Source organism: Solanum stenotomum, chromosome 7 (assembly GCF_019186545.1).
Source record: "Solanum stenotomum isolate F172 chromosome 7, ASM1918654v1, whole genome shotgun sequence".
Classification (NCBI taxonomy): Eukaryota; Viridiplantae; Streptophyta; class Magnoliopsida; order Solanales; family Solanaceae; genus Solanum; species Solanum stenotomum.
The window spans coordinates 30,976,239-30,999,288 of NC_064288.1; the positions used below are offsets into that span (position 1 = coordinate 30,976,239).

Here is a 23,050-nt window from a genome sequence, read left to right on the forward strand (position 1 = left end):
TAACCCTTCCACGAGCCATCGACCTCTCGTATATCCCAGGTCAAGAATTCCTTCTAAGTCCCAAATATCACTCCATGACCAAGTGTTACGGCCCATACAACCATTCACGAGCCATCCCATCGGCCTGTGGAATCCTATCAGAGACTCCAAAAATTCCAACTTCCCAGACCTCGACTGCCTTGTACGGACCATAGGACGTTGTAAAGTCTGAACTTGCCCTCGTTTAAACTTGTACAAGCACACTATTTTGCACTTTTCTTTCCAACTGAACTTTTCTATTTCGGAGGTATTACAAAAGGCTCATTCATATAATTATTTATTCACTAAAATGACATAAAATGAACCAAAATTTTAATGAATGACATTAAGGGTTGTGTATCGGTCGGTTCAGTTTAGTTTTGAAGTTTATCGATTTGACTTATCGATAATCAGTTTGTAGATATGCTAAGCTATTGAGATATTTTTATCAGTTCGATTATCGATTTAATCGTTAAGTTTGACATAAAGAATAATCTTTGAAAATGACTTAGAAACAAAGTGACACCAAATGAACCATGCACATGAGTTGAGAAATTGCACTTGCTAAGAAACAAACATTGTCACATTATAGAATAACCGAGAGTTTGAGACAATCATAAGTAAGTCTTTTCTGAAAGTTCGATGACATATTTGAGCTTTTTTTAGAAAAAAATGATTTAATTAATGACGTGACCGAATCATAATTGAATACATGTAAAAAGTGATTTTGCAACAAAATTAATTCTAGTAGGCAAATGATGCCATGAATGAATATTTTTTTTCAAATGGAAATATATAAAGCAAAGAGTTTTTTGTCAAACATATTTAAGCTTCTCCTTAAATTAATACTCCCTCCGTCCACAATTGTTTGTCAGGGTAAGGTCATGCACATCCCTCAAGAAAAATTTAATACAAAGTGTAATTTGACTAATATAACCCTACTATATCAAGAATATCAAAAGTTCACATAACTTTTCAATTGAACTACACAATCATTAAGGGAAGAATTGGAAAAAAGTGACTAATTATTTCTTGATTGTTTAAATTGACAATTAATCTTGAACATCTATTTTTAGTATATCTGCCAAACAATTGTGGACGGAGGGAGTACTTGTTTTTACCAAAAGAAAAGAAAAAACAAAAGGAAATTCTCTCTCTTGGTTTACACCAGCGAGGTCTCTGTTTCCATCTGTGCAGTGGTCATGACGAGACGAAAACGCCGCCACGCCCCTCATACAACGGACGATTCTCGCCGCCGTTTTCCACCACCCGAAGCCCAACCCCAACCCCGTATACACCCGTCAGACTTAATTGATGATCGGGAAGCGGCTCAGCAACGCGAGATTGAAAAACTGCTCCAGAAAAACCGCAGTCTAGCGGGCGCGCACGTCTCTCTTAACCAGGAGCTCTCCGCCGTCCAGCACGAGCTCCTTCTTCTCTCTTCCACAGCCGCAACCGTCAAGACCGAAAGGGATGCTGAAGTCCGTGAGGTTTACGACGAGGCACGGAAGAAGGAGTCTGATGTTCGTATACTTGATGAGCTTAGAGTAGAGTTGGCTCGGGTTAGGAGCGATATTCAGAACCTAGTTGACGACCGTAAAGAGCTCACTGCCAAATTGCAGAACATGGAGAAAAATCTCGTCAAGGTTGGTTCCGAGTTACAGCAGCTTCCCGTAATCAAGGCTGAAATTGAGTCCATGCATAAGGAAGTTCAACGAGGAAGGTAACCCACTACTCCCTATTCCACTGTATGATGTCATGTTTTTTTTTTTTTGATGACAAATCAATGGCACTTGCTGCAACATGAGTTTGCTTGACAGAGGATGATTTCAATAACAATAATTTAAGTAGCTTTGATAGCAAAACAAAAAAACAATTATTTGTGTTTTATGCAAATGCTTGCAATAGGACAACTGGGTCCTATCTAAACTAAAAAGTAGCTAGGTACGAAAAAGATAGAAGGATGTAAATTTTGAAGATAATATGGATGCAAAAACGGATCTTTAATGAGATATGCTGCTATATAGTCATCTTTCATTTATTTCTTTTGAGATGACCAATCATCATCACATATTTTCGTGTTGTATTCCTTTTCTATGAACATGTTCGTACAAACTTTTTGTGGTTTTATAAGACTATCCCCATTACATTTCTTGACCTTTGCTTATCCGTGTGAAATGAGATAATAAGTTTTAAGAAAGACAAACAATAAGAATGGATTACAAGGGTGTGACCTAGTGGTTAATGAAGTGATTGAGAACCCTAAGGTCTCAGGTTCAAAACAGAGGCGACAAAAAACACTAGGGGATTCTTCTCATTAGTCCTATCTTTCGTGGACAGAGTTACTTGGTACATGTTGCTAACCCATGTAATTAATCGAGGTGCACAAAAGCTAGTCCAGACACCACGGTCATTAAAAAAATAAAGGTCAAGATAATCATCAGGGATTTTGAAACGCACATTAAGTCGGAGCTATTCGCCTTCCCTTTTGTATGCGTTGAATTGTCTTTGGCTTAGAACACTTGTTCTACTTGTAGTTGACCCAGTTGTGATAAACTGATAATAATTTTCTGTCTCATTCTAAAAAAAAAAGATAATCATGGATTATTCTTTTGATTGTCATTGATACGAATCACAAACCCTTGACCTAGTGAAAGACTTTAAATCATTTAGTGGGTGTTTGGATTGACTTATTTTTAGTGGCTCTTGACTTTTAAGCTATTTTTTTAGTTTTGGAAGTGTTTAGGTAACTTAAAAATTGCTTTTAAGCACCTTTTAAGGCTGAAAAAGTACCAAAAAAGGCCAATAGTCAAAAATTGGGTGTCCCCAACTTATGACTTTTAGCTTTGGACTTGTAAGTCACTTTAAAAAAGCCCATCCAAACACCCCCTTAATCTACCACTATGCTCAAGGAAGACTCATAATCATTCTTTATTTTAAAAGAGATAATATTTCAAGCCTGGTTTTACTACTGGGAACAGGACCTGTGTGTAAGTGGATTCTTAATACCAAATAGATTAGCAACAGTAGATGCAAGGTTTACATCAGTGAAACAACATGACATCCTAATAATTATGGATTATCATGATATAAGAAGCCTAACCCCTGTCTTAGTATATCTCAGAGACATCGAAGAGATGCTGATTTACAGATTTTAGAAAAGAAAAGGAAGACAACACATGCCATTGCAATTAATGATGAAATATGGACAATTGGATTGTTTGCTGTGGAAGTCATAGTTATATCCAAATTGAAATGTAACCTACTCAAACTCAAAAGATATATCAGTTCACCTTCTCCAATTTTATGTGGTAACCCTACTTTAGCTCAGATGTGGTTAAAGGTCCTCCACGTTTGTTTATTAACGAGCAAAACTTCTTGTTCCCTTGTTTAGTATATGAAGGATATCACTTAAATTTCTCCAATGTCATGTGTTAACCCTACTTTAGTTCAGATGCGGTTAAAGGCTCATTATGTTTGTTTGATAAGCAATCAAATATCTATCCATCTGGGAAGTGGGAGGAGAACCATGAGGTCTCCGGTTCAGATCCCTGTGGTGGCAAAAAACACTAGTTGATTCTTCCCATCTGTCTTAAGCCTTAGCGGGCAGAGTTACTATGTACTTGTGCCTGAGCTGGTGGGAAGGAGCAGGTACTCGGTGAAACAGTCGATGTGCGTGCAACCTGGCCGCAGTGAAACAGTCGATGTGCGTGCAACCTGGCTGCAGACCACCATCATAAAAAAATAATTGTCGCGATCATGCGTCAAGGTCACATTTTTATGGTGTCAATGGACATTGCTATGGAAAAGCCACATTATAGATATAATAGATGAGCCCCTTTGTAGTTCATATTGCCATTTTGGTCATTTCTGCATCACATGCATGCATTTGTTCTTGTATTGTTGTTTCTCAAGCTCTCATACCCTTGGTGATATTTGGAGATTTTTTTCTGCTGTGTACATGAACAGAGCTGCTATCAACTATGAAAAAAAGATGCACACCAGCAACCTTGAATATAGTCAGGCAATGGAGAAACATAAGATTACTCTGGCTTCTGAAATTGAGAAACTACATGCCGAGCTTGCAAATGCAGAGAAGAGGGCAAGGGCAGCAGCAGCTGCAGCGGCTCCAAGTAATTTAAACCGCCAGATTTCTGCAGCAACTCCAAGTAATTGAAACCACTTGTTTGCTGCTCCTGCAGAGTTTATCATTATTATCTACTTCATAGTACACTCAACTAATAAAAATAGAAATTGTGATTTATCCTTCCCAGATTTTACATATTCTGCCAATTATGGAAATCCTGAAACAGGATATGGAGAGAATCTGTACCCTGCGCCTTATGCTGTACATCAGGTTTGTAATTACATCTCTCTTACATTCTAAACTGGTTTAAGCTTCTAATAAGTTTTGATTTAATAGTTTCTGTAACATTTTGCATGAAGAAATATTAAAAGAAATTCTATTAGTGTGGCAGCAATGAGATGTAATTCTGCATGGGATCTTAAGTATTTGTTGTTTGCCTGTTGTTCCTTCAATGCTTTAAAAAATTCAGATTCCTCTCTGCCATGTAAGTTTCCTCTGTCCGTTGCCTGTCAATGAGCTAAATTAGCATAGGCAGAATAGGTGAATTTCCTATTTGTTCTATGTGCACTTAAAAAATTGTATGCTTCTTCCATCCAGATTCAATAATTTCCTTTGTAGTCTGTCCATTACTGTGTTCTGTTGGATGTCAGGACAATGATAATATCTTTTATGCTTCTTGGTACATGAAGGTGTTTTAAGTCAATATGGTCATGTTAAAGATGATTTCTAGGGGAATACTGGAAAAATATTTTTTGTTCTAATACCATAACACATTTTTGAGAATAATTTCTTTTATCATAAAAAAGCAACAACTCTCAAGAATTTTTTACATATTGCTTGCTTGGTGACGATTGTTTCCATGGTCACTTCGTCTTCTTTTCCCTTTTCTTCACTTTGATTAGTTTACATCAGGAATTAGACCATCCTTTCTCCAAAAAAAAGTAGGAAATAGATCATCATAAGTGCTTTTACATGAGAAATATTTTCATATATGTATTGATTCTGTGATAGTTGCTCTAGAAAAAAAAGATGGCATTGCCTGTTCAAATCATACCCGGGGACTTCTATGCTTATAATGATACACTAGCTTGGGAACACATGTATTTAGTTTTAGTAAGTACAAACTTTTCAATATGACTGAAATATTAATTGAACATGTGCATGGGATACAAAACATTTAATGATAACAAAATATAAGCTCAAAATGATGAAAAGGGAATTAAGGATCCTATTAAAGCTACATAGTAGTTTAACTAATCGAAAAAAAGAATTTATTATTTATTTCTTTAGGTTGGTAAGATTTGTATTTATACCACTTTTGATGAAGTTCAAGTATGTGACCTAATTTTTCTTTATTGATGTTGTATGGATAGCTTATTATGATATCTTTGTTGCTCTGTGATGTGACTAATACATCTGTTGTGATATTAGTATCCTCTTGAAAGTACAACTACTGTTACTAAAATGTGGGTGTCATTTGTAGAAATAATAATAATAAGAAATTTGCTTTGGGAATTCTCTCAAATTAATTGTACTATTACAAGTAATAATAACATGTTAGGTAGAATATTTCTAAAATTTGTCCACACAAGAATATCGAGTTGTATGAATATAGTTCTGGAGATAACAGTTGCATATTGTTCTTCGTATTATAGGTGACAAACTTGAAGGACCAATTATTAGAAAGAAAATCCAAAAAGGAGCATTTCAATTTCAATACTTAAATTATTGTCTAATGTCTATACATAGTTTGATCTTTCATTAAAATCTTTAAGGTTCATAAAGATCCATAAAATGGATGTTGGTTCTATTCATATCCATCCATGACAAATACATAATACATTAGAAGCACTTCATTTTAAAAGGGAACTACTTGGCATCCAAAGGTGTGGCCTAGTAGTCAATGAAGTGATTGAGAATCTTGAGGTCTCAGGTTCAAAACTCAGCAGACACAAAAAAAAAAACACTAGGTGACTCTTCCCATCTGTTCTAGCCTTGGTGGACTAAGTTATCTGGTACCTGTTGCTGGTGGGAGGTGGCAGGTATCCTGTGGATTTAGTCGAGGTGCGCGAAAGCTGGTTCGAACACCACAGTCATCAAAAAAGAAGAAAGGGAACTACTTTCTTCCTTTCAGTTTGTTTGGCACTATCTTTTTATTAGTATCCATCCCAAAAAAGAATGATTCATTCCTATATGTCTCCTCAATGGAAAGCTCTTACAACCACACACATTATGATATGTTTAACACCAATAAGTTTCGAGAGTTTTTGTCACACAGTTATGACATATTTCAAAGATAAGTTTCAAAAGTTTTATTTCTTTATTTAACTTTATTCCAAGTCAGACGATGACAAACAAAGTGAAACAAGGAGGGTATTAAATTCAAGTCTACCATTAGTGTCTGAAGTATCCCAATACCAACCTAAACTTACAATGACTACTTATATTTTTGTACAACAATGATCGGAAGACATCGGTCAACTATCAAAACATATTAGCAATGAGATGTAAACATACACTTTTGATTCCAAAAGAAAGGGATCAAAACAGATGCTAGTTAGCCAACTTGTATTACCATTTCACAATAGCACTTTTACAATCTTCACATAGTTATAGTTTATCTGGATTGCTTCTCAAAAATATCATTATTAGTTTGGATAAAAGTCACATTTGATCCAGTGTTAAACATGGTTCGATATGAAAAAAGTATCATTTCAGAGGATTAACATTAAAATTTAATATTAAAACAACAATTATAACTATTTCTCATATATAAGTTTTGAAAAGAGATCGAAGAAGAATAGTTTGTGAATGGATAGTCCATGAATAGATCGGCTGATTTTTCGCAAGTATCAGTTGGGGAGTAGAAAGGTCATCGGAGTGACATTATAGATTCTTCACTATAATGTCAAACGGGTATATATACATTAATACAAGCTAACACGTACATTGTACGTTAATATAAGAACAATAAATTCTACTCTAAGAAAAAGTTAATGTTGGGGTTACAGTTACTAAAAGTAATTTTCTAAATTTAATGCATACTATGAATGTGAGGTAGGAATTAACCCTATTTCTTATTTAACTTTAAAGTGTTTGTTTACATATTTACAAAAATATAATCGTAGTAGTGCTTACTTGAAGGGCAGAAATGTTAAACATTTGAAGGACAATTTGGTCTTTGAACTTTTTACCATAAGGCTTCCTACTTATATGTGTAATATGCTGAGAAATACAAAATTACTTGTTTTGAAAGAAAAAAATATTGACACAATTTTGAAACCAAATAATGCAATGCGGAAAACAGAAACAAAAACAATAAAAGATAGAAAAGGGTGTCAAGCAATTGATTGAATAATAAAACAAATAGCAAAAAAGCTACCAAGAACATTCCCCAATGACCCTTAACTGCAGTCCCTTTTGGGCACAGCCTCTCCCCTCTCCGGTGGACTTCCACCACCGGAGCCGCCATCTAAAACCCACCTTTTTTCATCTCAACCTATTTGTTTCATGGACAACATAATCTTCTTCAGCCTTGGGGGCAAATCTTATGATATCACAGAATCTAAATCCAAATCAGGGATTTGGTATGATTAGATCAGAAGTGCAAGATACCACACCACATGGGCTGACTGATACTTAGCAGGGGAGCCATGCCTTGGATATGCCAAAAGCTCAAGGAGGCATCGAAGAACAGAGGAAAAACCTTCAAGTCTTGGAAATGCAAAGATAACACAACCAACATTTTCTTTACACAAAAGTTCAATCAATATGAAAAATTCGTCTGAGTGATTACTGTTAAAGGAAATGACAGAGCAGTAATTATCTTGCCTGAGAAAACATTCAATGAGGGATGGAATGTTCTAGTTGCAAAAATAGAAAATTTCATTAATAGAAATCGTACAACATTAATCACAAACAAGCAGCCTAAACTCCTTAATCAAACTAGAGGGGAGAAGAGCTACAAAGAGATGCTTTTCAAGAACAAATGGACTAAGAGACAGAGGAAAAAGGCCTGCTGGACAGATGCTTGGTGGGGAGTTTCACAGGAGCTGAAGACACTCCAACTCGTAATGACATCAGAAGATGGTCTCAACAAACTTGGAACAGAGCCTAGGGAGTTTTAAGTATACGACATGGATGAATCCAAATTCCTTTTCGAATTCCGTTCGAGAATAGTGGCAGAACATGTTTTGATGGGGAACTGGAAGAGGCAACACAGATAGTTGATGCTACAATGGTGGTCACCAAACCTTGATTGGATCTAGATTCGAGTGGTTGGTCTTCCGCTGCATCTTTGGTCCAACTCCACCTTTAGGGAGATCGGGGATGGATGTGGTGGATGGCTGGAAATAGAAGATGAGAGAGGGCTAAAAAACCATCTTCGCTGGGCTAGGATCCGAGTCAAGGGACCGCGAGAGAAGATTTCGGCAACCATTGATGTTGGAGATGGAGATCTGATCTCCTTCCCAATCTGGCCGGAGCTACCATCGACTGATTGGAAACTGACAACCCACTGGCAACTGGAGAAAGGAGAAAACAACTCTTAGGAAGAGAGAAAACGGTGACCCTTTCGAGGAGAGGTACAATCTACTCTGCCTCAAGATTATGTTGGATGTGGACCTTCCATGGAACATTTGAATATCTGCACAAGGGAGAGATTGACACTTGCACAGAACTGGAGAGTACATTCCATGGCAATAAAAGGATCAAGCATAATTCCAACAACAGAACAGGAAAATTCTCATTACAACTCAATGCCTTTGATTGCAAGTGACGAGGTAGACAACACAGTGGAGATTCTCAGGACACAATTGCTGAACTGTGATGAACCTGCTCCAATTCAATCGGACTCAAGTGAATGCAGTAGGGAGGTTGAGGCTAGATCAACAGAATGGGTGCAAAGCAACATCATCAAGCTCAACAAAGAATTTAGAGTACTGCTTAATGGTTGTCACAAAGAAGCAGAAGATCTGTTTATGAAATTAGACCAAAGAAGGGGATTAGAAAAGACTCTAGCTATAACAGTTGAGCCAAACAACAACAACCAACAGGTCTTAAAGGAAGTCAGGAATCTAATTTGTGAAATTAGATATAAAGATGGGGACCCAAGAAGTGAATCAAGAGGGAGGACCACAACCACAATGCAATCATAAAGGTGAAAATCTTAACATGGAATGTAAGGGGGCTGAACAATGAGGATAAAAGAAGACAAATAAATCCTTAGTTCATTGGTGCGGAGCAAATATTTATGTATTCGTAGAAACTAAATTATGGGGGACAGTGGAAGAATATTTTCAGCAACTTTGGGGAAATAGATGGGTTGGAGGGTTATGGATGGACTCCATTGGTAAAAGTGGTGGAATCATTGTATTTCGGGACAAGAGGGAATGGAAAGGGGAGCTCATTGACACTGGCAGTCAGATGCTCACTTGTAAACTATGTGGGATCAACCAAGACTTGACTTGGTATCTTACTGCTGTATATGCAGAGTGTGACAGAAATGAAAGAGAAGAATTGTTGTGGGAGCTCTCCTCTATTAGAGGAATGTGTGAAGGGCCCTAAGTGATCTGTGGGGCCTTTAATGTATCCAGATTTCCCTTTGAAAGGACAAGCGATAATAGAATAACCAGAGCCATGGATGATTTCAACCAACACATAAATGATCTTGAGTTACTGAATCCTCCTTTTCTCGGAGGTAGTTATAAATGAAAGAGAGGTCAAAATCACAGTTGTGCCACAAGAACAAATAGATTCTTATTCTCTTCCCAGTAGGACGAGAGTTTCTCCAAAATCATCCAAAGTGTTATCCCACAACTTGGCTCGGAGCATAACTCCATCCTAGTATCCTGTGGTGATTGGAAACATAGGAAATCATATTTCAAATTTGAAAATTGGTGGCTTAAGGAGGAAGGATTCATACACAAAGTGAAAGAATGGTGGAGCAACTTCAAACAACAGGCCGACCTGATTTTCAATTGGCTTCTAAGCTTAGTCTATTGAAAGTCAAGCTCAAAGAATGGAGCAAAGCCAACAAGAACAACCAGAAGGAAAGGAAAGATTTGATTCTATCACAAGTGAGAAATCTGGAATCCATTCAAGATCTCAAACTTTTGACAGATGACGAACAACTGCAGAAAATTCAGCTGGCTATGGAGTTTAAAGAGGTGTCCAGAAATGGGGAAATTGCTTGGAGACATAGATCCAAGTTACAATGGATCAAAAACGGTGACAAAAACACAGTATTTCCACAGAGTGGCCAATGCTCACAGAAGATTCAACTCCATTGAAATCCTCAAAGTTGAAGGGGTTGAAGCTACTTTTATTTTTGAGAATGGTGACTTTTTCTTCTATTTATCCACATGTATACTACATCAAGGTAGCCCCCTTCCAAAAGTATTACAAACTAGACCGACTCCATCTGTGCTTTTTGTCACAAATAGTCTAAAACATCAAAAAGTTCTTCTGCCTGTACTAAGACTTTCTGTTTACACCAAAAATAATAAAGAGCTACAATTCATCTTAAAATTCTGCAAATTGTTCTTCTTGCCCTCAAAACATCTTTGATTCTTTTCTTTCCACACTGTCCACCATATACAAGCTGGGACAATCCTCCATCTCTCCTCCTTAATTGTAGTATTGCCAATATTGATCCAACAATTTAGGAGTTGTACTATGTTTCTTGGTTTCACCCAAGTGATCTTCCTAAGGCTGCTGAATATTCTCCATAATTGATCTGTCCATTTGCAATGCAAATAGAGATGATTGATAGTCTCTGCCTGTTCCTCACACAAATAACATCTTGAGCATAGTTGGAACTTCCTCTTCTTTATATTTTCTTGTGTCAGCACTACTTCCTTTGCTAGTGACCATGTGAAACAGTTTACCTTGTATGGGATTTTAGGTCTCCATATCATCTGCCATGGCCAGAGCTCCATCCTATCATTTGAATTTGAGTGATTAAGATCTTTGTAAGCTGACTTGACACTGAAAACCCCTTTGCTGCCAATCTTCCACACAACCTTGTCTTCCTCCCTAGTTAGATTACTAAATTGTGCCATTGTATCATGGAAGGCCACTATGTTCCCCATCTCCCAATCATTTAGATTCCTCCCAAGATGTAAGTTCCACCCATGTCCTGTCCACATTTCAGCCACAGTTGCATTTTGTTGAAGGCGTAGTGTATATAAGTCTGGGAATAATTGTTTCAGGGTTCTTTGGGCTATCCATCTGTCCTCCCAAAATGACACCTTCATTCCATTACCCACCTGGAATCTGGTTCTGGAAAGAAACAGAGGCCAATGATTTCTTATTGATCTCCAGATACCACATCCATATGGTGTAGTTACCATCTTTGCCATCCACCTGTTCTCCATTTCATATTTTGCCCTGATCACCTCTCTCCATAGCATATTCTCTCCTGTCATAAACTTCCAAAGCCATTTTAACATTATAGGCTTTTGTTTTGTTTCTTCATGTTCTTGATCCCCAGTCCCCCCTCTTTCTTATTTTTTATGACCTCTTCCCACTTGACTAGATGAAACTTCTTTTTATCTTCATTTCCCTGCCAAAAGAAATTTCTTCTCAATGCATCTATCCTCTGTATGACCTTGTCTGGTGCTGGGAACACAGACATCATATAAGCAGGTATTGCATCTAGCACACTATTAACCATGGTTAATCTACCTCCCCTAGACAGATATTGGTTCTTCCAGTTGGTTAGCTTCTTTTTGCATTTTTCTATCACTCCATTCCAGAACCCTATTGATTTGCTCTTTCCTCCCAATGGCATACCTAGGTGTATGGTTGGTAGTTCCCCTACCCTACCACCCAAAACCCCTGCCAGAGTCTCCACCTGAGCCACTTCATTTATGGGATAAATGAAACTCTTTCCCCAATTGATATGTAATCCAGAGACTGCTTCACAGATAATGAATATTACTCTTAGGATCAACATTTGCTCTGTCATTGCTTCACAAAAAATAAGAGTATCATCTGCATATTGCAGATGGGTAATCTCCAAGCCATTTTGTGTACTGCTGTCCACCCTAAAGCCCCTTACCCAACCCTTCATCTTTGCTGTGTGAATTAGGTTACTCAAACCTTCCATGGCTAAGATGAATAAAAAGGGTGATAGGGGGTCACCTTGTCTCAGTCCCCTTTGGGATTAAAAGAAACCACTAGGAGTTCTATTAACTAAAATAGAAAACTTGACTGTGCTTATGCAGAATTTCACCCATCTAATCCATTTGGCTCCAAAACCCATCCTTTACATCATAAGTAGTAAGAAATTCCAGTTTAAATGCTCATAGGCCCTTCTGTATATCAAGCTTGCATAGAATTCCAGGGCACTTGCTTCTCTTTCTAGACTCAACACATTCATTTGCTATCAACACTGCATCCATTATTTGTCTACCTTTTATGAATGCCATTTGTTGGCTGTCTACAGGCCTGTGTAGCACCTTCTTTAACCTTTCTGCCACCAGTTTAGCAATGATCTTGTAAATTCCACCTATTAGACTAATAGGTCTAAAATCTGTCAGTTCCTTAGCTCCCACTTTCTTAGGAATTAAAGCCACAAAGGTGGCATTAATACTCTTCTCAAACCTCTCTGCCTTATGGAACTGCTGCACTGTAGCCACCAGATCAGTTTTAATGATGTCCCAACATTGGCTGAAGAAAGCCATGGAGTAACCATCTGGCCTTGGTGCTTTGTCCCCTGCACATGCTTTTGTGCTCTGTAGAATTTCCTGCTGCTCAAAAGGTGCCTAGAGTAATTTGTTTTCTTCTTCATGAATCATATGACAGTTTCTCATCTCCAGGTAAGGTCTCTATTCTTTTGGCTCAGAGTATAGTTCCTCATAATAAGTTACTATCTCCTTCTGTATCTCCTCTGGTTCAGTCAAATTTTCTCCTCTCACTTTCAACTTTGAGATTGTATTAATTCTCCTGTGTGCATTTGCAGTTCTGTGGAAGAAATTAGTGTTTCTATCCCCTGCTCTAGCCACACTGCCCTAGATCTTTGCCTCCAAGCTATTTCCTCCCTTTTAGCTATGTCTTCGAACTCACTGATTAATGCTGTTTTAGAGGTTATCTCTTCTGGCCTCAGGGATTTGTTCTCCTGTATCTCCTCTAATTCAGCTAGCTGTTTCAAGACATTTTGTTTTTGTGTTCCCAAGTTCCCTTGTGCAGTTTTGCTCCATTCTTTCAGCTTTTCTTTTAGTGCTTTGAGCTTTGCAACCAAGACATAGTCAGGTTTCCTATGAAACTGAAGGAGTTCCACCATCCTTTAATTTTGTCATTGAAACCCTCTATGTCCAACCACTAGTTCTCAAATTTAAAGTATGACTTTGCGTTTTCCCAAGCACCGCATTGTAACATTATGGGAGAGTGATATGATGTCACTCTGTGAAGTATGGGCTGAACCGTCGGATTGATCATGCAGTTAGGGCCAATCAAGTAGAGATCGATTGGCTTGCCAGAGAGTTGACATTAGAAGACTGAGACCCACAACACCAAGAAAGTTACTAATCCCGAAGAAATAAACAATTCCATAGTGAGCTTTTATCAGGAACTGTACAAGGAGTCTGAGAATTGGAGACCGGATTTCACACTCCAAGGGAATACCAGGATCTCCACTGAAGAGCAGATGTGGCTGGAAAGACAATTTGAAGAGGATGAAATATTAGAGGGGCTTAAACAGTGTGCCATTGACAAGGCCCCAAGCCCTGATGGATTCCCAATGCCATTCTTCATTGCTTTATGGGAAATGTTGAAGTCAAATATACTACTTACCCTACGAATTTCCATTCGCAACAGGTTTTCGAGAAGAGCTTCAATGCCACATTTGTAGCTCTTATCCAAAAGAAGGTGGGTGCAACCGAGTTGAGAGACTTCAGACCAATAAGTCTCATCACGGGAATGTACAAGATCATTGCAAAAGTACTGGCTGAATGGCTGAAAGGTTAAAGAGAGGGATGGATAAGCTAATAAACCCTCATCAAATGGCCTTTATTAGAGGAAGGCAAATCATGGATGCAACTTTGGTGGCAAGTGAGTGTGTAGACACCAGTTTGAGAGGCTCAGAACCAGGGGTGATGTGCAAATTAGACATTGAAAAGGCGTTTGACCACATCAATTGGAAGTTCTTACTCAACTTCCTCAGGCATGTGGGTTTTGGAAGAAGATGGCTAAATTGGATAAGTTTTTGCATTAAAACCACCAGGTTCTCAATTCTGGGAACCTCAATTCTGGTAAATGAAGAACCAATTGTTTTTTTTCAGCAGAAAAAGGGCCGAGACAAGGGGACCCCTTATCCCCTTATCTCCTGAAGTACTCAAAGTCCTAGATAAATTTAGAAGAAACTTCCTATGGCATGGCAAAAAGGAGCATAAAGGTTACAATCTAGTGAAATGGAACATAGTGCAAAAGAGTAAGGAGCATGGAGGTATGGGGTCAGAAACCTAAAGCTACAAAACAACAGTATGCTCAAGAAACGGTTGTGGAGATATGCTGAAGACAGTCCAGCCTTGTGGAAGAATGTAATACAACAGAAGTACGGACAAAATGGGTAGTGGTGCACTGATGAGTCCACTAACACCTATGGAGTTGGACTATGGAGGACAATCAAGTCTCTTTGGACTAACCTGGGGAGGACAATACTTTCCAGTTGGCAATGGCCAAAAAAGTCTTCTTCTGGAGGGATAACTGGGATGGTCAAAGCACTTTGCAAGATGCTTTCCCAGCCTCTTCAACATCACCAACCAAAATAACACAATAGAGAACATCTGGACAACTCAAGGATGGAACCTAATTTTTAGAAGGTTTTTGAATGATTGGGAGGTTGAAAGAGTGGTTGCTCTACTTGGCAAAATAGGAACCTTCACAGGGACTACCAAAGAACCTGACATCATCAAGTGGAGGCACAACACAACAGAGTCTACAAAAGGGGCCTTCTAGAGATGACAGAAAGAGATAGAGGACCTTGGAAAGCTACATGGAGAAGCATGGCACCTACTAAAGTGAAATGCTTCTCCTGGGTGGTAGTAAGGAAGGCATGTCTCACCCACGAGGCATAACAGGAAAGGAAATTTCATTTAGATTCCATATGCCCTCTTTGTATGGAACTCGTTGAAACAAACAACCACCTCTTCCTCCACTGCAAGGTAACTTCTCAAGTTTAGTCCCTATACATTACCTTAGCTGGGAAAGCTGGACAATGCCAGAGCACACTGCTGATCTATTGAGCTGCTAGATCAGAAGGGGAGGAAGCAAAAGCCAAAAGAGATGGTGGAAAACTATCCCAGCTTGCATATGGTGGACCATATGGAAGGAAAGGAATGAGAGAATTTTCAAAGGAAGATCAAACTCCATTCAAAAGATCAAAGGGAAATGCATTTCTACTTTATGATTTTGGTGTAAAGAGCAATGTGTAGTAAATGAAATACAGATAGTGGATTTCCTAGGCTTATTGTAATTAGCTATCTATGTAAGCACACTTCTGGAGGTGGCCAGCATACCCTTAATGCTGAAGAATACTTGTTACCAATTTCAAAAAAAAAAAGATAGAAAAGATTGATAGATTGACACAATAATGAATTAATTGGTATATAAAGCTTTTTGATAGCTAAAACCCCCAATCGATAGAACCAAATAAGTATCTAATCTCTTAGATAACCTTCAAGAGGAATGATTCCTCAAGCAAGCAATCCTTCAGCAGCAAATGCCATAGCTAGGGGTATCAAAATGAGCTCAAATATAGGTAACCTGCCCAACCCGTCCAGAATTTTATGGGTTGAGTTCAAGATAATTTGAATTGGATTCCATCTCAACCCATTTAAAAATAATCTCCAATTGAGCCCTATCTAATCTTCAATTTCAACCCGTCTTAAGACTATTTGCATTGATGTAATGTCTGTTTCTATATTGAAGGTATGAATTACTATTTATTTTATATCTTTTAGGATCTATCTATCCATTTGTAACTTTTTTTTTTAATCTTCTTGAGTTGAAATTGAAATTGTGGTTATAAAACTTAAATAACAAAATGTTAAAATTATTGAGATTAAGCGGGTCAAGATCCAACCTATTTTTTAGCCCATTTGAGCCCAAAGTAAATTTGGGCGGGTCAAGACCCAACCCTATTTCTCTTTCCCCATTTTAATATCTTCAATTTCATCCCAACCCCCCCATTTGACACCCTAGCCATAGCTCCACTCTCTCAAGAGTATTTCTCATCAAATTAAAATTGTTAAAGTCTAAATGAGCTTTTCTCTACTATTTATAGTTTTAGGTTAACTATTTTTATATAAATAGCCAAAAGTGGTTTTCCAAATATTGCAAAAATAATGCAAGTGCACAGTCAAGCCTGACGGGTGGTCCGTAGATGGAATCTGCAGTCCACATGTTGCTCAGTCTTTTGATTAGCATCTCCCGAATCTTGATGGATGGTCTGAGGTACAGGGTATGTGCATTCTGCGGCCCGTATGTGGCTTCGTGTGCTGTAGCTTCTGAGGATAGAGTCTGAAACTTTAGCTTTGGACATACAGTCTGTTGTATGGGCCCGCATGTTGATTATGCGTCCCGTATGTCGGCTGTTCCAACCGCATCTAACTTACAGTCAAGATACGGTCCATATGTTGATCATGCTGATCATATGTGGATCCGCATGTTGAAACTGAGCCCCCTACTTCCATTTCGTCTCCTAAGTTACTCTTCGAGATGTGGATTCCCTGGATGGCATTAAAATGTGTTCACATGCCTCCATCTTCCGGAGCAACCCTTGTAGAGCTTGGAGATAAATAGCAGGTCCAATGCAAGTATACATACCTATATGAAAGAATTTCCAGTTCATAATCCAATCTAAATCTTCTTTGTCACAACATAAGCCTACAAACATAATTGATTGCAACTGATAAAACCATCAAAAGATACAAATCCAGAAAACAAAGCACAAATATTCCCCAAAACAAAGAAGTAATTATCTTGAAGATAACTTCAAGGAATACCTGTAAAAGCTTATTAATATTACAACACACCACAAAAAGTTTCATCAAATAAATCTAGAAAATAAGTATCAATACAGAAATTACATGATCATTGTTATTGTAGTTTTGGTACCCAAATAAAGGCTCATTCAAACCATCATCAGAGCCTAAAGAATCAAAATGCTCATTTTCTATTTTTCCACCAATGTTGCCATGCTGGAGTCTTCTCCTCTATGCTGTTTAGGACATGAGTATATTTTCTTTATTGTTTTTTGATGGAGTATATATTCTTTATTGTTCTTAAAGGACTTTTCATTTTCTGTGATCTTTGACATACTTTCACAGGAAAATAAATGGTTTTTATTAAAAGTTGGTCATCTCTAGTGTCAAAGGGTTTCCAATGCTTCTATTTCATTATTTTATCTTTGTCATATTTATAAATGTACATTTACATTTTTGCGCAGAAGAATAATGTTCTCATGAAGGGCAATATAGCCATTCAACTTTTGAGGGCTATTTTAGTCTTTGAACTCTTAACTTTGTGCTTTCCAACTTGTGGAATAGTATGGATATAGATAGATAGATGCTTGCCTTTGGCCCTGAGGAGAAACAAAAATTTGTACTTTTGTAGGGAGTTTCCTATTTAAAAGAAGTATTATTTAGTTGGTTCCACCTGTTTTGACTTTTGATCAATGGTACAACCTACAAAGAGGACATGCTAGTTGGCATGTATGCAACTTAAGCTTTGTCCAAACTTTAAATTAGCTATAATACAAGTGTCTTATTTGTAATGTTTCAGGTTCAGGTCAGTGCTGATGCAAATACCCAATATGTTGGTGGAGCCATGCCTTATGTACATCACTAGTTGGTGGTTTGAAAGTGAAAAACTTGTGCTGGATGACAAGCAGATGTAAATGTGTCAAACTTAGGGATCTTTTATTTCATGAGAGAAGTGGTTTCTGGAGGAAGCACAGATGAAATGATTTTTCTTGGTGGTGATGAGACTGACATTTGTCTTGAGTGTAGTCTCAGAATTCAGATAATTAATGACTGTTGTGGTTGTTTGTGCATGTCTATTTAGTGGATTGAAGTTAGTTGGAGCCATGATTGGATCCTGAATTTAAAAATGTGGGGTTTTCAAAATTAATTAAGTTGAAGCTGCAAGTGAGGTCAGTTTTGAAGATGGGAATATAGGGGAATTGGCAGAGGAGAAGGAGAAGCGTTTTATATTCTTATTTTTACAGAAGACTTTTTTGCCCATTGTGGACTAGGTGAGTAGTAACACTAATTGTGGAAATCTATGATAAACGACCCATCTGTACATTTACTTATACAAAACTATGGGAAAATAGAGATGGGAAGAACATGAACATCTCAACTATATATGAACATCTCAAAACAGATCGATTGAATAACTAAAGACCAATTTAGGAAGGAAACATGTGAGTTCACATCACATCACATAAACCACCATCTTATACAATCAGTAAAACTTGGACTCATCACCATCAATCCCCACCTTATAAAATGAACATGCCACAGAAATCTTTCATTTTCTATAATTGGACACGTTAGTATCCATTATAGAATAACTTTTATACGTAAAACTATATCATTAAAGCGTATCAAACACACTATTCTTTGCAATTATAAGGTTTATGCACCCATCACTCAATTTTTCCTATGACGTTGATAAAAACAACTTATTATTCCATGTATGGATCCTAAGCTAATCTATTATACAAAGGTTAGCCCCTTGACTTCATGCACTCTTCTTTTACCAAATCTTAGTTCTCTTTCTCAAGCAAGCAAAATTAAGATATTAAGGTGCATCTTAATGTTTGCCACCACAACCAATAGGTGAGAACGATAGAAAATTTGATATCTTAATCACACAACACACAAACCTATGAACTAGGGGTGTACATGACCAGGTTGGTTCAGGTTTTTCAAATATCAAACCAAACCATTTGTGTAAAATTTTTAAATTTATAAACCAAACCAAACTAATAAAATTCGGATTTTTTCGGGTTTTTCAACCTCGGGTTGGTTCGGGTTTTTCGAATACCAAACTAAACCATTGTGTCAAATTTTTAAATTTATAAATCAAACCAAACTAATAAACCTCGGGTTTTTTCATATTTTTGGATTTTTTCGGTAAAGTTTGCATACAAACATATAATTAACTTGTGCTCTAAATATTTTTTTAGTCCAACCAAAATACAATTATCTAAGGTGATTCTTAAGAAAATAACACAATATGAGATGAGTACTGATGACCCTAAAATATTCAATAAAAAATAATAATGAAATCATCATATAAAATAAATATTGCAAAGTCATAATGAAAATGATCATAATTTAAAAGTACTAAATCATGCTAAAATAAGTTTAATAAGTATTAGTTACATTACTAAATATTTAAGGAAAATTAGAATTAGATTATGTATTTTAATTGTCTAAACCAATGTAAAACTAAAGAACAAATATTCAATATTATTGTCATTCTTAGTGTTGAATTGATTTTCTTTTTGCATTAGTATTAATTTGATTTTGATTTAAGTTTTATTATAATTATCAACATGTATGAACTATAATCTTTATTGGACCATTCCGAATTATAAGTTTTAAACTTGAAATAATGTATTAAAAGATAAAAACTATGAAATAGTATAAGAAACATTTTAAAATTATATCAAAGTAAATATTTTTATGTATAAAATAAAATTTTAAAATTACATATATAATGGGTTGGTTTGGTCTCGGGTTGGTTTTTTTTAGTTAAAACCAAACCAACCCAAATATAGTCGGATTTTTTTTCCAATACCAAACCACTAGTCGAGTTTTTTTTTCCGGTTTGACTCGGTTTGTGGTTTGGTTCGATTTTGTACACCCCTACTATGAACGTTATATCTGCACTAGGTAACGACGGAAAAGTTGATATTTTAATTCTCAAAAATCACGCAACACAAAAACCTATGAATGTTGTACTCGCACTAGGTTTACAACCATTATAAAGGATGTAACTACTCATGATGGAAGATAAACAACAAGAATAATAATTCAAAGAATCTATGAAGATTACTTTGAAGATGAAATTAAGATGAAAGAAATAATGAGGTTATTTATTTTTCATGAGACTTGAAAACTAGAGAGAGATACTAAAATTGAAAACTACAAATATTTAAAACTCTTTGTAATACTCCATACGTTTGTGTTAACATATGACTAGTCACGTGGTGAAGAATTTGTGCAAATCGTGAGAATGAGGATATAAATGAATAATTGTTTTAAGAAATATATAGTATATATGTTAAGGTATTTAAAGTGCTAAACAAAATTTCTATGGCAAAGTAAAAAAAGTTCAAGTAAAAAGAGAAGCAGAGTCACTTCAACATATATGGAGTTACTTTGAATATCTTCCGATATATGAAGAGTTAGAGAAGGTATTACCTATAAAATAAAGTTGTTCGAGTTTCATTTCCATCTAAAACAAACGGCTCGTCAATCGGAGTTCTGTATTAAGATTTATATGAGTTTGAATAAGACACTAGGTGAAATAGTGCCAATTACGACTAAGTCGCGTGCGTGAGCTATATATATGCTTTACCTACTAGTATTAATTAATGTCCCACATATTTGAACTTTCTATATATATGGTTAAGTTATTTATTTTGACATCATAATTACTTGATATATTCTGTCTATATGTAATGGAATAGATAAGGATGAAAATGTAGTACAGGTATATGTGTAAGAAATATTAGGTCAAAATTCAAATTGAGCAAATAAGTTGCTAATGTTTGGACAAAAATAACTTGTTATATGAAAACTGGGATGGTTCAAGTATTGGCCCAACAAACATCTTCCCTCAGCCACCATATATACATATTTTTTTCAGATTGTTCATAAGGTAAACAACACACAAATCCTCTCCCATCTCTTTGATGCAAAAAAGAATCTATCCCTTTCTTCCTCACTTAGGGTTCATGTTTTTCTCAAGTTTTTCAAGGGTTAAATGTAAGTTATTTTTTCAGTGGTTTCTTATTATTTTAACTTATAAGAGATACATATACATCGAGGGAGTTTGGGCAGACCTTAGAGCAAGAAGCTCCTATTCACCGCCCTCTTTGGCATAATTGTGTTCTTGACTTGTTTTCTTTTTCTTCTTGTTTTGAGGTAAAGATTTTTGTTCTTTCCCAGATAACACACAACTGTACATAGTTGTACAAGTAATATAGTGATTAAATAGTTCTAAAATAAGTTGTTATGCATGAATTTAATGTTGTCTTTAAATCTTTAGCTAGAGGTGTGTGTGCATGATGTGGTTGTAGATCTTATTGTGTAGTGACTAAATAGTTCTAAAATAAATTGTTATGCATGAATTTATTGTTGTCTTGAAGTTTTATTCTAAAAACCAATGGTTGCAAATTTATTGTTGTCTTGAAGTTTTATTCTAAAAACCAATGGTTGCAAACATTGGTTGAATTCTGTAACACTATTTCGACTTGATAGAGAAAATTAGAGTTGGGTTATACTTCACTAGTGAGAACTTGAGAAATTGGTCATTGGATTAGAGCTAGAGATAGTCTAATCTAATTGATTTCTCATTTTAGATAGAGATAGTCTAACCCACTCAAGCAATGTGTGGTGTTTTGTTTGCATGGTCTTGGGGTTCAGAGGAACCCAAGATATACAAATTTAATAGTATGAGAGAATGTTGAAGATAGTATAGACCAAATGCTATCTATGTATTGACTGATTTAGAATTGATTAATCATTACCTATTGAATTGAAACTCCATCACACCCCTAGTAGTCTTCAACTTGGTGAAACTCGTTTGTATTGATCTTGTGATAGTGATACTCATATTTATATCAAATGTTGTGTTCTTAAATGCCTCGATTTGTATATTCTTGTTTTAGATTGCATCGTTCTAGTTGGGTTTGGATTTAAAATCCAATAGAGCGTAATCCTTGTGGTTCAACCCCGACTCATATAAAGTTGGGTATTATTTTCTCACATGACCTCGTATACCTTAATTGTGAGGTATAACTGAGCGTTATAAAAAAAGAGTCGTAGCCGAGGATTGACTAGTGATTGCCTTTAAATGATTCTTGATACAAACTTACGTGAACCATTTTTTATTTTTTTTTTACTTTGTTTTGTGTTGTTTTTGTTTGTGTGAACAGTGCAATGATGAGCCACATAGATGATAATGAAAGTGTGACTGGATTTACAAATGATGAGGAGGAACCTTAGGGCATGGTGTAGTGTGAGTCATTCGCCTACCACACAGTAGGAAATGTTGTCTTCCATGTTACATGTTACAAGTATACAGTGCTCCACCTTCTTCAGATGAAGGGCCATTTTAGTGGGAAAGCAAGCGAGGATGGTAACCACCACCTCTGAAATTTCAAGTGAGGTTTGCCAATTGATAAAACTCAAATGTACTCTTTCAAAACTAATTAAAAGAGATAACAATTGTCATCAATAAAAGTACTCAACAAAGAGTCAGGGTCGAATCCCACAGGGAATGGTATATCGTAGAGAATTATGTTAAGAAATTTGGATTGTCAAAATGATTCATTTGTAATAGTAAAAATAAGTGGGTGGATGATTCCACCAATTTAACAAAAGGATTTGATTATCAATGGTCACAATTAAACTAAAATTACGAAAAAAATTTAAGAATAAACAAGTACTCTAGGGGTGCGAGGATTGAAAATCAATGTAACATATGGGTAATTGTGCTGCTCTATAGTGATGACCATTCATGAATATGCTAGGTCATCTTCAATGACGCTAATCTTTTTTCGATCTCATAGCATCCTTGCATAGAATCTCCTTTTGGTCTCATCTATATGTCAATCTAAACAACCCAATACCTTACTCTATTCTCTTTTTCGATGCAGAAATAGGGCAAATATGCCCGGCCCATAACCTCTAGTTTCAAGCA

The 23,050-nt window shown here is 36.4% G+C and overlaps 1 protein-coding gene across 1 annotated transcript; it reads left to right on the plus strand.

The window, feature by feature from the left end:
- Positions 1-1,139: 1,139 nt before the first annotated feature.
- Positions 1,140-18,159, plus strand: LOC125870227 (protein FLX-like 1). The gene is made up of 4 exons (XM_049550606.1): positions 1,140-1,741; positions 3,988-4,187; positions 4,293-4,375; positions 17,891-18,159. The coding sequence occupies exons 1-4, from the start codon at positions 1,221-1,223 to the stop codon at positions 17,954-17,956; spliced, it is 870 nt and encodes a 289-aa protein (XP_049406563.1). The 5' UTR covers positions 1,140-1,220; the 3' UTR covers positions 17,957-18,159.
- The last annotated feature ends 4,891 nt before the right edge of the window (positions 18,160-23,050 follow it).

Excerpts from the sequence above, each read along its gene's own strand:
- LOC125870227 (XM_049550606.1), top strand. The coding sequence starts at position 1,221 with ATGACGAGACGAAAACGCCGCCACGCCCCTCATACAACGGACGATTCT. Across the intron at positions 4,188-4,292 it reads GATTTCTGCAGCAACTCCAA|ATTTTACATATTCTGCCAAT; the intron begins GTAATTGAAACC and ends TATCCTTCCCAG. Across the intron at positions 4,376-17,890 it reads CGCCTTATGCTGTACATCAG|GTTCAGGTCAGTGCTGATGC; the intron begins GTTTGTAATTAC and ends GTAATGTTTCAG.